Source organism: Lagopus muta, chromosome 1 (assembly GCF_023343835.1).
Source record: "Lagopus muta isolate bLagMut1 chromosome 1, bLagMut1 primary, whole genome shotgun sequence".
Taxonomy (NCBI): domain Eukaryota; kingdom Metazoa; phylum Chordata; class Aves; order Galliformes; family Phasianidae; genus Lagopus; species Lagopus muta.
Window position 1 is genome coordinate 109786366 of NC_064433.1, and position 13784 is coordinate 109800149.

General features: G+C 43.0%; 1 protein-coding gene and 1 long non-coding RNA gene across 2 annotated transcripts in view; one reads left to right on the forward strand and one right to left on the reverse strand.

Moving 5' to 3' along the window:
* Window positions 1-13784, forward strand: part of LOC125698201 (uncharacterized) — a 77034-nt gene that overhangs the window by 49759 nt on the left and 13491 nt on the right. The gene's annotated exons all lie outside the window — the stretch shown is intronic.
* Window positions 6071-7916, reverse strand: LOC125698183 (uncharacterized). The gene is made up of 2 exons (XM_048956184.1): window positions 7384-7916; window positions 6071-6431 (listed from the first exon to the last, which is right to left on the reverse strand). The coding sequence occupies exons 1-2, from the start codon at window positions 7760-7762 to the stop codon at window positions 6193-6195; spliced, it is 618 nt and encodes a 205-aa protein (XP_048812141.1). The 5' UTR covers window positions 7763-7916; the 3' UTR covers window positions 6071-6192.

Below are 13784 nucleotides of genomic sequence, written 5' to 3' on the forward strand. Positions count from 1 at the left end.
AGTATTTGGTATGGAAGGGTTGAAATTAAATTTACCAACTAGCATGTACCCTCTGGAGACAAGTTATTCGTCCTACTAAAACCTGGCATTGTGTGCCAAAATAAGAATGAGCATGAGTTGAAGGAGTTTGGTTTATGCACAGTGGTTGAGAAATAATTTAACCAGAGACATAGAAAATTCACTGGTAATCTATGTTTTTTGGTTATAAATAAAGATGACTACTGATGAAACATAGATATGGTAAAGATATCTTTTTTCTTGAATGAGAGCATTATTTCTGGGAACTTGCATTTTATTGGATTTGGTAGTTATTCTTCATTGCAAGTAAAAGCTGTAACTACAGAATATCAGTGTTCTTTGTCTAGGGTGAGGTAGGGGGGAATTGACCTTCCGTGACAATGTGAATGTAATGAAAATTCTTATGTGCCAATTATGTTGCCAGACCAATAAGTGTTGGCTAAGGTGTGGTGCCAATCTTTTTGCAGGCCTTCAGACCTCGTATGGAAGAATTTCTACCTCTGTGTTTTCAGAGTGATCCCAGCAGATGCTGTAGTGATCTAGCTCTTCAGTCTTGGGTGTCTTATTGCAAAACATCTTCTGAGTTTTATGTTCCCCCCACATGTATGTCCTGTATGTGAAGACGTGCCTCTCTCACCTGACATAAGTCAGTTGGCCGGCTTTCGTACTGCCTGGCAGCAGGCTGAGGCTTGGTTGAAACCAGGTACGGAGTGATGGTGGAAAAAGGGAGGCAATGTAGCAAGGAAGTCTGGCTGGTAAACCAAATGTTTGACCATGTCAGAGAGGGCTGTCCAAGAGAAGAGCTAAAGGAATCGTCTGTCATCTGGCATTGGCCACGAGACTTTTGGGCCTTCTGTCTGACCATCAGGTCTTTGAAGTGACCATTGGTTTCAGTTGTGATAGTTTGGCTGTTCTTGGAGACCTCTAGAAGATACTGACAGGAATGGAGCAGATTGGCACGTTGGCATTAACACGGGTATGGCAGAGGCAGCGGGCACCAGGCCAGAACCTGTCCCCTCAGACACTGTCCAGACAGAATGGGAAACTTCAACTGATGCAGAAGCTCTTGAGTGGATGTTGACTTGTTGTTCACAGACGTCTCTGGAGGTGTTCCTGAAGCGTATAGTTGTGATGCTTATGGATGTGGTTTAGTGGTCAATAGTGGTGATAGGTGTGCAGTTGGACTAGGTGATCTTGGAGGTCTTTTCCAACCCCAAGAGATCTGCTTTCTTCCTTCCCCCAACGCATCTCTGGGACATCACAGCAGCTGCGGATTTCTCCACAGAAACAAGCGTTGTGTCCCTCTGGGAATCATGTCCCTGAGGCTCGTGGTTCACCAGTCAGCTGACTTCCACAGCACACTGGATACGAGTCCTTTCTGCACAGATTTTGGCTGGGCATGTGCAGAGGACTTACTATGGGAAAGATCTGGAGTTGTTTAGAGAGAGGAATTGATTCCAAATGATGTCTTGCTTTGGGTTTATAGTGTTTTTCAGACAATGAATTAAATACTGTTTTCTCCATACTAGAGGCTTGGAAGCAATGTCTCTCTAACTTTTTAGTTACCAGAACCAGTGGTTTCTTACTTAGTACAAAGAAACATATGTCCTTGGTTATCTATCTAGCTAATAATTAATAATGCTTGGTTGTTTTTCCCCCCATGTATCTATGCTGACCTCTTTAGAAAGAGGTTTTATATTCTGAGCCCCTTACGTATTTTTCCGTATCACGTATTTCAATTATTCTTCCAAAGTGCAAAACCTCCAGTGTCTAGCACACAATTTTCCAATACTTCATCTCACTCTCACAGGAAAGAACAATTAAAGGAATATTGAGTGTTTTTCTGTTTGCATTTTTCGTTAAATAGGTTGTCTTAACTAGAATGTCAGGGTATCTGTGCTAGTGAAGCATGTCTTCCATGTGCTTTCATCCTCAAGATAGCTCCAACTGACAAAATTACATGGAGTCTAATAACTACTTTTCATTATTGGCAGCAGTTTGCTAAGAGCCAGAGCAAAAGGGCATCTAACAGATCTCTATTCAGAGATTTTAATATTTTTCTATTGCAATAGGAAAAAAAATGCAGAGGAAGGTAACCTAAAGATTTTTACTCATGAGAATATTTTCAATGAATTATATTGATTAACAAAATTGCTACATCTTATGGCAGAAACTTTTTAGAAGAAGGCAGTAATTGTAATTAATTTTTAGACTGTGCCACATATTTGATGATAGCTCTGATTCATGCTATTATATTCTCTCTCTTCCTTCACCCACAGCAAAACAAATTTAATTTGATTCATACCCTTAAGGAAAAAAAACTCAAAATTACTCACATGGTTATGATTCAGCTCTTGGCATAAAACCCTGTCCTCCTCCATCCTCCCCTTCTCCCACCCAAACCACCCCCACCCTCACCCACTGTATATTTATGTCACCATAGTCTGAAAAAGTTGAGTAGCTCTTTAAAAACAGAGCAAATGAAATCCTTCTTCAGGCTGCCGTATTACATATGTCGATCCGAGTCTAATAAGACTTCCTTTTTACAAGTGGTATGGAGGCAGCAACAGTACTCTGTTTTTCATGTTACTTTAATAGACAACAGCACTGTGTTAGTTCTGAGAGGTGGTTGCTTTTTAGCAGTTTAGCAAAGCTACAGCAAGCGATGCTAAAATTGCACAAGTTGTTGGATTCATGAATATGGCTTTCCAAAAAAAAAAAAACTTCTAAGGAAACTGTGTATAGGGATTCTTGTTGAGGTGAAGTACCAGAAGAGCTATCTTAATTAATATTATTTCTGTCTTTCTCTTAATTGGTGTTAATGACCTCATTTTTTTAGATATTAGCAGGGTTTTCCCCAAGAAGAGATAAAAGCTGCAGTGCTTTCATTACATAAGTTTATAGCAGTCTCCCTGGTTTCCTAGAGCGTGTCAGATACTTCTTTATATGGGTAATTGGCAGTCTCCTGTCTTAACCTCCCACTGGAGGTGTGTGGTACGATTCTGCTCACCGTTGTATCTCGCGAGCTATCGTTTGTAAGAGCTGAACACTGAATACAGCTCAGGTTCTGCAATCAGATGCTGGAATCAAAGGAGGTATTTTGTGTATGAAAAGATGGCTATAGAGATCTGCTATTTAGAGGTGCTGCAGCCCAGCAATCCCAGTGGAAATTAGGAGCAGCTCAGTGCCTCTGAAAGCGGACACGTGCGCTTATGTATATAACGCTGAGCACAGAGGACTTAATGCACACTGATGCAATGAAACAATCACAGTATGTACCATGACTTGCTTAAGTTGGTGGGAAGGAGTATTTTTAACCAAGCTCACTAATGTAGCCCTTCCACTCTTACTGCAAGAGACAAATAGGTTATACCTTAAAGGTAAAAATCAATAGGGAAACAAAAATTCTCAGAGCCCAGATCATTTGTTTACTCAGAAAAGATTAACTTGTTAGTTAAATGATGCACGTTTCATTAGCTCTGTGAAAAGATAATATTCATTTCTTCTTCATTCCCCTAACAACTTCTGCTTCCATATATGTACTGTGTAGAAACAATATGGCATTTGTACACATGTCCAGATCTCTGTGACACTGGGGACATTCCTTTCTGAATGGGAAAGGTCTGTCAGTGTAATTAGCATGAAGGATGCTGTCCAGTTCCTTTGGAGTTCCTCCAGCACTGATGTGACTTCTATATTTTGAGTCCTGGCCACAAAGTGTTGGCATGAATGAACTTGACCTGAAGAGGGAAGGGTGGTCTCTGTGTGGCCTCTTCCTCTCCCTTTCCTGTGTGGTTGCTTTATGCAATGTGCAAACTGTCTACCTTGGACTGTCTCACTCCCAAATAAACAGGTCAACTAGATAGCCCTTGTGTCTGGTGCCAGTGACAAGCATCTTAAAGGGAGTCAGTTACCCCACACATTTGGACAAAGTGACAACAGTGAGAAAATCCAAAGGGAAAAATAGGGAAACTTCCCTAATGGGAGAAACTGCTCAGAATAACAGGAAACAGGCTTTGCTGGGACAGTGAAGAAAGACAACTGAGGAAACATTCAGAAAAGAAAAATGTAAGAGAAGAGTTGGGCATTTACATCTGTGAGAGTACATGGAATGGGATGAAGAGAGCTGTGCCTTCTCTCTCATACTCCCCAGTCCCCCCCTTCTCTTCTTGGTGTAACTGGGTTTCTGCGTTGCAGTGAAGTATCCCTCTCCCAGCAAGCACAACAAGCAGAATCCAGCTGAACTTGTCATGCTTGCACAGCCAAGCTACCGAAATTCAGGCACCACTGCCAGCAGTGCAGTGATGCACCTTCCTGCGTTCCATTAGGACGAAAGTCCCATAAGATATCCTAACTTTACAAAATAAATAAATAAATAAATAAATAAAATTTCTCAACACTGAGGTCAGCAATGCAAGCACGTCTTTTCCCATTAAGCACCAGCTGCTATCATTTTTGAGTGTTACATTTTAGCCCTGTGGATGGTGGCTGGAGACCATCCAGCTCAGCACTGGTTGGAACGAGATGCACAGTGTGCTCCAGGACATGCGTGTGGGATGGGGAGCCAAAAGTTCCCTGATGCGACTCAGTTCCTGATGGAAACTTGTGTGATGTTGATTGAGTCGCTTACATACTCCTGGCCTCTGTTTCTCATTTTCTAGAGACTTAAGTCTACCATTTCACATGGATATTACAAGGATTTACCTTAAAATGTGCTTCTGAGATACTTACAATGGTTAATCAGCTTTTCCATTATGGAGTACTTACGTGATTTGGCTGGCTTCAGACACACGAGCTCACACGAACGCTATACATAGAATACTTCTCTGGAATATTTTGTGTTTGGCTCATCTGAGTCACGGTTTCCATTCAAAAAGAATAGTGAAATAATTTGATTGTTTTAATCTAAAATATTGTTGTGAAGAACCTCATAATAAGTGCTTTGGGAAGAACTCAGAAACGAAGTGTGATAAAATCATTAGGCTTATGTAACTTATCAGGGACAACTGCAGCTACATGTCTGTTTTCTACCAAGTTGGAGAATGGAAGACTGAAAGTATAGAACAAGACAAGGGAAACATGACTTGAAGCAAAGAGAGACGATGGTGATCGTTTGATGTTGTGTCAACAGCTGGCCCGAACTAAGGTTAGGATGGAAACATAGAGTAAAGTTCCAAACCATGAGAAGCAACTTCAGGAGCAACCTCTCAACTTCAGGAGCTGAGGAGAAGCTGCAGCTCTTTGAGATGACAGCAGGGTCAGAAAATAAGAGAGGTATTCGCTGGTTTCCTTCTCAGTCCCTAAGTTCTTCAGCTATACCTGTTGTCCTAGGTCTCTTCTTTAATTCAGTTGTCTATAGTTAAACTTCTGGAAAGAAAGGACGGTTCATTTCAAATTTTAATATTAATAGGAACCCATGGCCATTTTGAGACATTTATTCACTATCCCTGTAGAAGATGGAAGATGTAACTGTTGATAAGTTGGTCTGGCTACTTGTAATTTAGTTGCATACCTGCTTGAAGCTCATGGCAAGATAAAGACTACAGTTTTAAAGTATTCTGACATATTTAATGAAATAACTTCACTCAAAGCCAAAATATATCATCTAAAGGAAATAAACATAGGATTGTTTTCTTAAAAAAAAAATGTGATAGATGTAAAACCAAGACAAAGATTTATATGCGCACTGTGAGTGTGAAATTTTTTATTAGGTCATCTGCCTTTAATTAAACAAAACATTCTTTGTTATCCCTGTGCTATTCTAGGATGGGATGTTTTTGTCATTTTATGGTTTTGTTGGGCTATGGAATATTCCAAACAATTTGAAAATGTGGTTAGATTAGTTTTCCCTTGGGTTTGACCTCAGTAAACTTATCTTGCGGTAGGACGAGATGGCTTTGCCTTTGTCGTGTTTATTACCTCAAGACAGTTGTTGTGTGTTTAATTAATATAATGTGAGATGGTGTGCCTTTTTTGGGGGGGGGGGGGGGGGGGTGGGATGGGGTGCTGTGTGCTCTGCTCTGTGGGTTTTTTCCCTACCCCAGAGCTTTGAGTCATCCCTCCACATGGTCCCGCTCCCCTGGCTAAAGAGGGCTGTTGTTTCGTGGCACTGGAGGGTGGGGGAGAGGCGATTTGAATCATCTTCAGTGCTTTGCCATGGCATACTTTTCCTGCTCAGAAGTTGGGATTGGCGTGGCTGTGGCATTCAGCCCCACAGTCCTTCCGGTTCTGCCTCATGGTGTTTCCTGCTGCCATGCATGGCCACGTGCGTGTCTTCAAGGTGCAAAAAGAGAGCTGAAGCACAGCGCTCACCTGCGTGCCGTAGGGGCATGTAGGCAAGGTGAGGGTTTTAGTATTGCATGTAAGACAGAAGCCGTTCCTTGTGTGCCATTCATCTCTTTTTGGGAGCGATTCTGCAAAATAAAAATGGAAAGCGGTCGGTAGCACGGCAGCACATTCCTTGCTTTTTAAGCAGGCTGATTCCTTCCTGGCATGGAGAGCTAGCGTTGATTATTTAACGCATTGAATGAGGCATTGAAATAATTTTTTTTTTTTTTAACGGATTCGCACACTGTATGATACAAAGTTTTTCAAAGCCGCGCCGCTCTAGCCTTTGCTTTGAAAGTAATTCCAGCTTACATATTTAATAACAATTACTCTACGTAACCAAGAGGGGCTCTCCCGGCCGAAGGTGCCTCTTTTCATTCCTTCCCCCCCCCCCCCCCCCCCCCCCCCCAACGAGCGCCTCGGCGGGGGCAGAGAGCGCGCCGATGGCTGCAGGACGCGGCTCGCAGCGCGCGGATTAGCGTAATGTGTGCCAGACATTCCTCCTATTTAGATGCTGGCTGGTCCTGAATGCGGCCGTGTCTGTGTGAGGCGAGGGAGTTTCCTGCTTTAAATCACCAGCAGGCTCCGGCTGGGCGTTCCCGCTCGCGCTTGCTGCCCTTTTTTCCTTCCCCCTCAATGAGTGTCCTTTGTGTAACCCCGCTAATTCAGAAAAATTCTCCGCGGTAATTGGAACTGCCCCGTCACGTGGCCGCCGCCCGCTGATTGGCCGTCCTTAATTGGCGGGTTGCTATAAGAGCGGCGTGCGGCGGCGTGCGCGGCGGCTCCGCTCCCGGCCCGGCCCCACCGTACTGGGGGGCTCCGGTGTACGGGTGGGGGCTGCGCTCCCACCTCGCGGTATCGCCGCCCGGAGAGGCTTAGGGAGCCGCCCGGCAGCAGGAAAGGCCGCTCGGCGCGGTGAGTGCGGAGAGAACGCAGCGCTGGTGGGGGTGCGTCTGGCCCGTGTTGGGGGGCTGTGGGATCTGCCGGGCGCTGCTTGCAGCCCCGTTACGCGGTGCGCTGGGGCGAAGCGAAACGTACCTGGGGCGTGCGGCGCCTGCTTTTGTTGCCTTCCTTTCGTTTTTGTTGGAGGGAGCGGTTTGTAAAGCGCTTCTAGGAAGCCCGGCGGGGGAGAAGTGAGGCGAGCACGCGTGCGGTGGCTGCGCGCTTTTTGCGCCCCGCCGGGGAAGGAGCGGTGCGCGCATGGACGCGCTGCGGGCGGCGCGGGCCGTTCGGTCGGCGGCTTCCGACATCTCTGGGCCGACGGCCGCGTGGGGGAGAGCCTGGGGAAAGCGGAGGACGGGAGTAGTCCGACGGGCGCTGCGCATCGTGCTGCTCTCCCCCTGGGCTCCCGAATCCGGTACGGGCTTGGAAAACGAGATCCTGTGTCAAACGGTGCCGTTGGCTTCTGTTTAAACATGGCACCGTAACTGGGGCTGCGAGAGCTGCCCCCGGGTCGGGTGAGGAGCGGGAGTACCTGCGGTAAAGCATGGGTTTGGTGTATCTCTAAGTAAATACAATAAATAGCGAACGTATTACATGGAAACTGTAACTTCGGCTTTAAATCTGTTGAGTTTGTGACTTTTATTTTTTACTTTCTTTTTGAGCAGTAACTTCAGGATGTGTTTAGAAGCACTTTGGTTACGGGTTAAAAGAGATGTGCTCTGCGTGACACTTCTCGGTGTTTTATTTTGCTGCTTTTCTTGTTTTTAAAGCTCTGGTTTTAAATGCATTCATTAAAAAAAAATAGGAACTATTCAGTGTTGAGATAACATTCCTACTATGAAGCTTGTCTTAAATGTTGGAAAGCCTTTCTCTCTTTCCTAAAATGATTTTCAGAAGTTCTTTGAACAATGCTTTATTTAAAAATAGAGCTCAAGGTTGCCGTGTAGCTAAATTTATAGTGAAAATGAGTAGGAAATGCCTAATAAGAGAAACAATAAAAATAATAGATCTCAAGATAAGCATGCCTTCTTAGGGCACTGCGCCTTAGCAAATGGGGAAGAGCGTAACCTGTCTTCTGCTAATGAAGCCCACAGCATGGGGGGGTCGGAGCTAGATGGTCTTTGAGGTCCCCTCCAACCTAAGCCATTCTACAGTCCCTTAGCTGAGGTGTGTCTCAATGCCACCTGAGGAAAAGGCTCTTTTCAGCCTGGAACTGACTGCTCCAAGGTCCTGTGATCATCCTGGGATTGGGGAGCAGCTCTGTGCAGCTGGGTACATTTTTCCTTATAGATTTACCAATTAAAATTCCAGAGAAAGAATTCATAAGGTTAGCATTCTTGCCGGAGGTCCCCCCCTCCCTTCCCCTCACCCTCCCGAAAATAAAAAACACATACTGTTCTGCTCGAGTATGGGAAGCTTAAAAAAGGAGAATCCTACAGGAATTGTTGTGTGTTAATAAAATGATCAGCAGCCTCCCATTGGGGCTTGCTCACCTGTTTTGAAATACTGTTATGAGGTGAGGGCTGACTGGTTTTAATGTAGGCTGAAATTTCAGGAATTAAATCAGCGTGTCCCGGTCTGTTTAGATCATGTCTGTTGCTTGTGTTTTGGTTTGTGTCATGCTGTTGACTGTTCCAGTTTATTCATTTAAAAAAAAAAATCTTAACTTTTGTAGTAGATGATCTCATGCAAAACCACATCTTATGCTAATTCTGTTAATATGTTGTTGCTGTCTGATTTTGTGTATGTATATAATGAAAATATTTGTAAAAAAAAAAAAAAAGCCAACAGAAAAACAACCCTGTCACTGGTATATCTTGTATCTTAATATCTATTTCTGTTAATTCAAGTAGCGGTGCTCGATGACTGATGCAGAGAAAGGCAGAGGTGGGAAATGAGCAAAATGCTTCTTGTATGTCAGCAGATATTTTGCGTCAGTTGGCATCTCAAGTACTGGAAGGGCTACGTGGCAGAGTGACTCCTGCCCTGGTTTAGATTGCTTTGGTAGCACTGCAGGAGTCAGTGGAGTCTGTAAAATGTTTCAGCAGCGTGGATGGCAAGATGGTGCGAGCATCGGGAGGTGCCTGTTGTGGGATGTCATGGTGTTGAGAACTGCCAGATAAGAGCAAATCCTGAGCTCCTTATTCGTTTTTGTTTTTGTCAGTATGGGTGATCGTTGTGGTTCCTTTCAACCCAGGCCGTTCTATGATTTCTATACCATGTTGCTCCCTGTCCACCCCCACGTCCTTGGGTTGTAGGTGGGTTTTCCAACCAAATCAGTTTTTGGGTGAGGGATGCCTGAAATCCTTCTGGTAGCTGCAGTAACCTATGGAAACTTCCAATGTATGGTGTGCAACTCCTCCCACTCCCAGAGCATCTTGAATGGGTTAGATTATATAAAGTCCCTTTGATATGTATTTTTTTTTCCATGAAACACGCATGTGGTGATGGTGGGTACCTTTTGACAAGTACGATGATTTATCACTTCTTAGAAAACGATTCGTTTTTTTTTTTTTTACCAGGAATTATTTTTGGGGTGGCAGTTACGTCTCCAAATGCCTGCAATTCGGGGAAAGCTTTCAGTAGGCAAGGACACCCACTGTTCCCATCTCTGAAGATGCATTATGTTTATTATTACTTAGTGAAAGGGGAGGAGGAGTTACCTGCCCTTTGGCGTGCTTATCCTTTGAGCAGTGAGACATTTTCACCTTCAAGTCCTGCCTGTGCTGAAGTTTGAAAAGTGGGCTCTTGATCTGAAGCCGCATTGCATAAATGTAGAAACATTCTGTTCACCCAGCTGTAACTTTAGCACTGCAGATAGTTCTTCTGCACCTATAACTGTTAGAAATGCAGTGTAATACGACTGCAGCAGTTCTCCCAGGGGGGCGATCAGGCTATTATGTCTGCCTTGATTTGTTCTTACAAACAACTTTCCAGCTCTTGCTGTGATAAGTAGAACTGATGTTACTTGTTTGCTTGGGGTTTTTGAGAACATCTTTCAAAACGCTTGTATATATGGCACATGTATAGACTTGTGATAGGCCACTAATGCTGCTTTAAATACCTTTTTGGAGATTCTCAGCACAACAGAGTGAAGCCTAAGCTACTGGATGGGTATGCTTAGGTGCACTGAATCTAAATGCTTCCGTCTCCTGCATGTATGATAGATATAATTATAGTTGTTTCATCTTATAATGTCAAAGCATTGCCATCTCATTTCTGTGAATATATTGTATTGCTACTAAGGTTGATAAGCAGTATAAATTTAAATACGTGATGTATTGGTATACAAGTGTAAGTCATCACTATGCTGTGAGTTTAACAGTCAGAAGGTAGAGCTAATTTTATGGCTCAAAGCAAATGAAACAAAGCTTAAGAATGAATTCACTCAAGAAATGATACAGAATTATTGCGTGTTTTTGAAGCTGATCATGGAATGAAGACCTCTGAGTACAACATGTGACAATGAACTTTGTGGCATACAAGAGGTTCTCTGGACCATCAGCTTGCCCAAAGGGTTAGGCTAACTATTTTTAAGTGAATCCTGATGGATGTATTTCTCACCGGTTCTTAAAGATACCTGACACAGAAATACCCATTGCAGGAAAGCCTGACTTCTGTAGGCTTACCAAACAATTAAGTCATTGCCTTACCCAACTATTCCTAGCAATAGGTTTGAACCACAGCTATTTGCCCAAGGAGGAGGGTCTGTGTCCTCTTTCTAAACTGCTGGGCTTGTATGCCTCTATATCCCACCGCTATCTTGAATCTAATTATCTGGTTGCCTAAATGGACCTCAGATGGGTCCAAACCAGCTATGATGGTGGCAGTCACCAAGAGAAGGTGGGTCTGGGTAAGGTTCGCGGAAGACTGCTGTCTGCAGTCTCCTGGAAGTAATTCTGTTTCTAGAGTGAGATTTCTTTTTAAAGAAACCTTTAGTCATCCTTGAGTGACTAAGATACAGAACAACTGAGTAACGAGCATTGATGTTAAGGGAAGAAAATAACTGTTCTTTAGAGTAAGTATGCCATACTGCACATTATATCATGGGGTATTGCAACAGATAAACGTGATGTGACACAACTTTTGCGTAGAAAAACTGAGCAGGCAATATTTTCCTGAGAAGAAAATACCTACTTGTATACCTGTGTTCAGATTCCTGCCTACTTTTGAGATATGCTTTATTTCATTGTTAGACTGCACCATAGTTGTCCTGTCCTAATGCTAACTTAGGGGCAAAAGAAATTCTATTTCTCAGAGGAGCTCTGTTACAGTTCTTGCTGTTGTCTCACTGATTGCGCTGTGAAGCCATATGCTTATCCTAACGTTATATCAATATCACTTAAAGCTTTTGGCTTTGCCCTGACATCTAGCCATGCAAAGCTCTTATTCATGTCCTCGGTGATAAGTTTTTGGTGTTTCCAAACCCCATTGTAGGTAAGGGGCCAAACCCTCCTTATTGTGAATGTGTAGATGCTTATTTGTGTTATAATGGCACACACTGCCATTGTGTGCCATTATAACTTTTATTATATATAACTGTCTTTTAGTGCAAGACAGCAGTGCAGCTCCCTTGGTGAATCTAATCTACAGGTTGGAGTTGTACCCTACAAAATATGAAGTAAGACTCAGCAGCTTGTAAAGAACTACGTTGGCTTTTCAATGGTAATTCAGCACTACATCTTTACAGTAATTGTGCCCACTATGTGTGAGAGCATCTTCCTGCTCACTTCTAGGCTCCTCCTTTCATGTTTGCTTATGTTACTGAAAAGTTACACTCTGAAGTTATTAAGTGATGAGATTTATCTGTTTCACAATCATCTTGTGCCAGATGTTTCATTTTTCTTCACTGTCAGAAGTATCTACTATAAATAGGTGCATGGTGCTGTTCAGTTTTGGAGCTGTCTTGGTCATGGTTGAAACTGTTTATAATAATCAGTGCTCATTTTAAGAGCAACATCTGGTCTAAATTTTGCAGCCAGCTGTTCACACCTTAAGGAAAACGTCACAGGTCTCAATGACTTGTGAATAATTAAATATTTGTGTTCTACTAATCTTTCACTGCCCTTGCCTAACAAGTGCGTGTTTGGGCAGTAAATGTGAAATGGTTTCTACTAGCAAATGGTCCCTCTACTTCATTGAAATTATAGTAGTTGTGCTTTTGTGGGGCCTGTTTTGCACACTCTTCATTTGCACTGGGAGGAGAAAAAGAGAAGTTAAGCAAATCAAAACCCCGAATAACACATTTGGAAACTATTTACAAGAACAGATTTATTGTGTACAAACAACTATGAGAGTATCTTGTATTCAATTGCAGGCTTAGTTGAAAGTTATGATATTGTGGTGAGGAAGGTTTGTCATTCAGAGGTGAGCTTTACGGGATGGGATTCAAATGCTTTGGATGGGAGGTGATCATGTAAATATGAGTGTATGATGACATTCCTTATTTTGTACTAAGAGGGAGGTGTTTGGTAATACCAAACAGAAGATGGGGAAGTTGGTATGTTAGATTGGCCAAAAATATACTTTAAATAAAAAAAAAGGGGGGGGGGGGGGGTCTGGAAAAGCTCTGTGATGGGGTAAAATGAAATATTTTAGCCATCCTAATTACTTTAGGAGGAATCTAAAGAAATTGAAAGAACTGAAAATTTTTTTTTTTTTTTTTTTTTTGGTGTTAGTTCCTTAAGCTAAAATATGTGAGGATTAAACTTGCAAGGAAATAGTGCAAATTGATAAATTAATTTCTAACCAAATTCATCGGGTTAGCAAGGTGAAAACTTCAGCATGGGAAGGAGCCTCATACAGCATCAGCAAGTACTTAACAATTCAAACCTACGACCTTAGTTAAGCTTCTGAATGAATGTATGTATAATGAGGTGTAACATGTAAATACACATCTCCGATGGCTCTGTAGTACAACAAATGTTATATATTATAATGTTTATTGTCAATAATGGCAGCATTTCCATCTCCTATCTAACAATAGGCAAGGCAGCCTCCAGGTGCCAGCTCCCTGAGCCAGCAACTACCTGTGGCACAGAATAACAGTCAGCAGAGTGCCTAGTCTGATGAGTGAGGTTTCACAGTGGGCAGCTGTGGTGCTCTTGGAGCTGCTGCAGCTGAGCTCTGGCCAGCAAGGCTCTGCCCCTCTGACCGAATTCCTTGGAGAGGAAGGAGCACATGGGAGGCCTCCCTCCCTGGAAGCAGCTGTGGAATGAGGATGAAATCCAATGTTTACTCTTTCTTCCGGAAACTATAGGAAACACAGCTCTCGTGTACATTGCATAATTGTATTTGCAGTTGCAGTAGGGGGAGCCCAAAGAGGATGCAGGGAGAGCATGGTGTGAGAAGCTTTGATGCGAGGGGAAAAACTGCACTAAGGGCCACGAAAGTATTTAACTAATACTTTTTTAAGGGAATTACTGTGGTCTTTGCTTAAGGGAATTATTTTTCTGGTTTCTAAACATCTTCAAAAAGTTGTTTGATCTTCAGTTAGT

Bases quoted from the DNA above. Each gene is read 5' to 3' on its own strand.
- LOC125698183 (XM_048956184.1), bottom strand. From the start codon at position 7,762: ATGTTTAAACAGAAGCCAACGGCACCGTTTGACACAGGATCTCGTTTT. The intron at 6,432-7,383 runs GTACGTTTCGCT...TTTATTTTGCAG, and splicing joins GCAGGCGCCGCACGCCCCAG to AATCGCTCCCAAAAAGAGAT.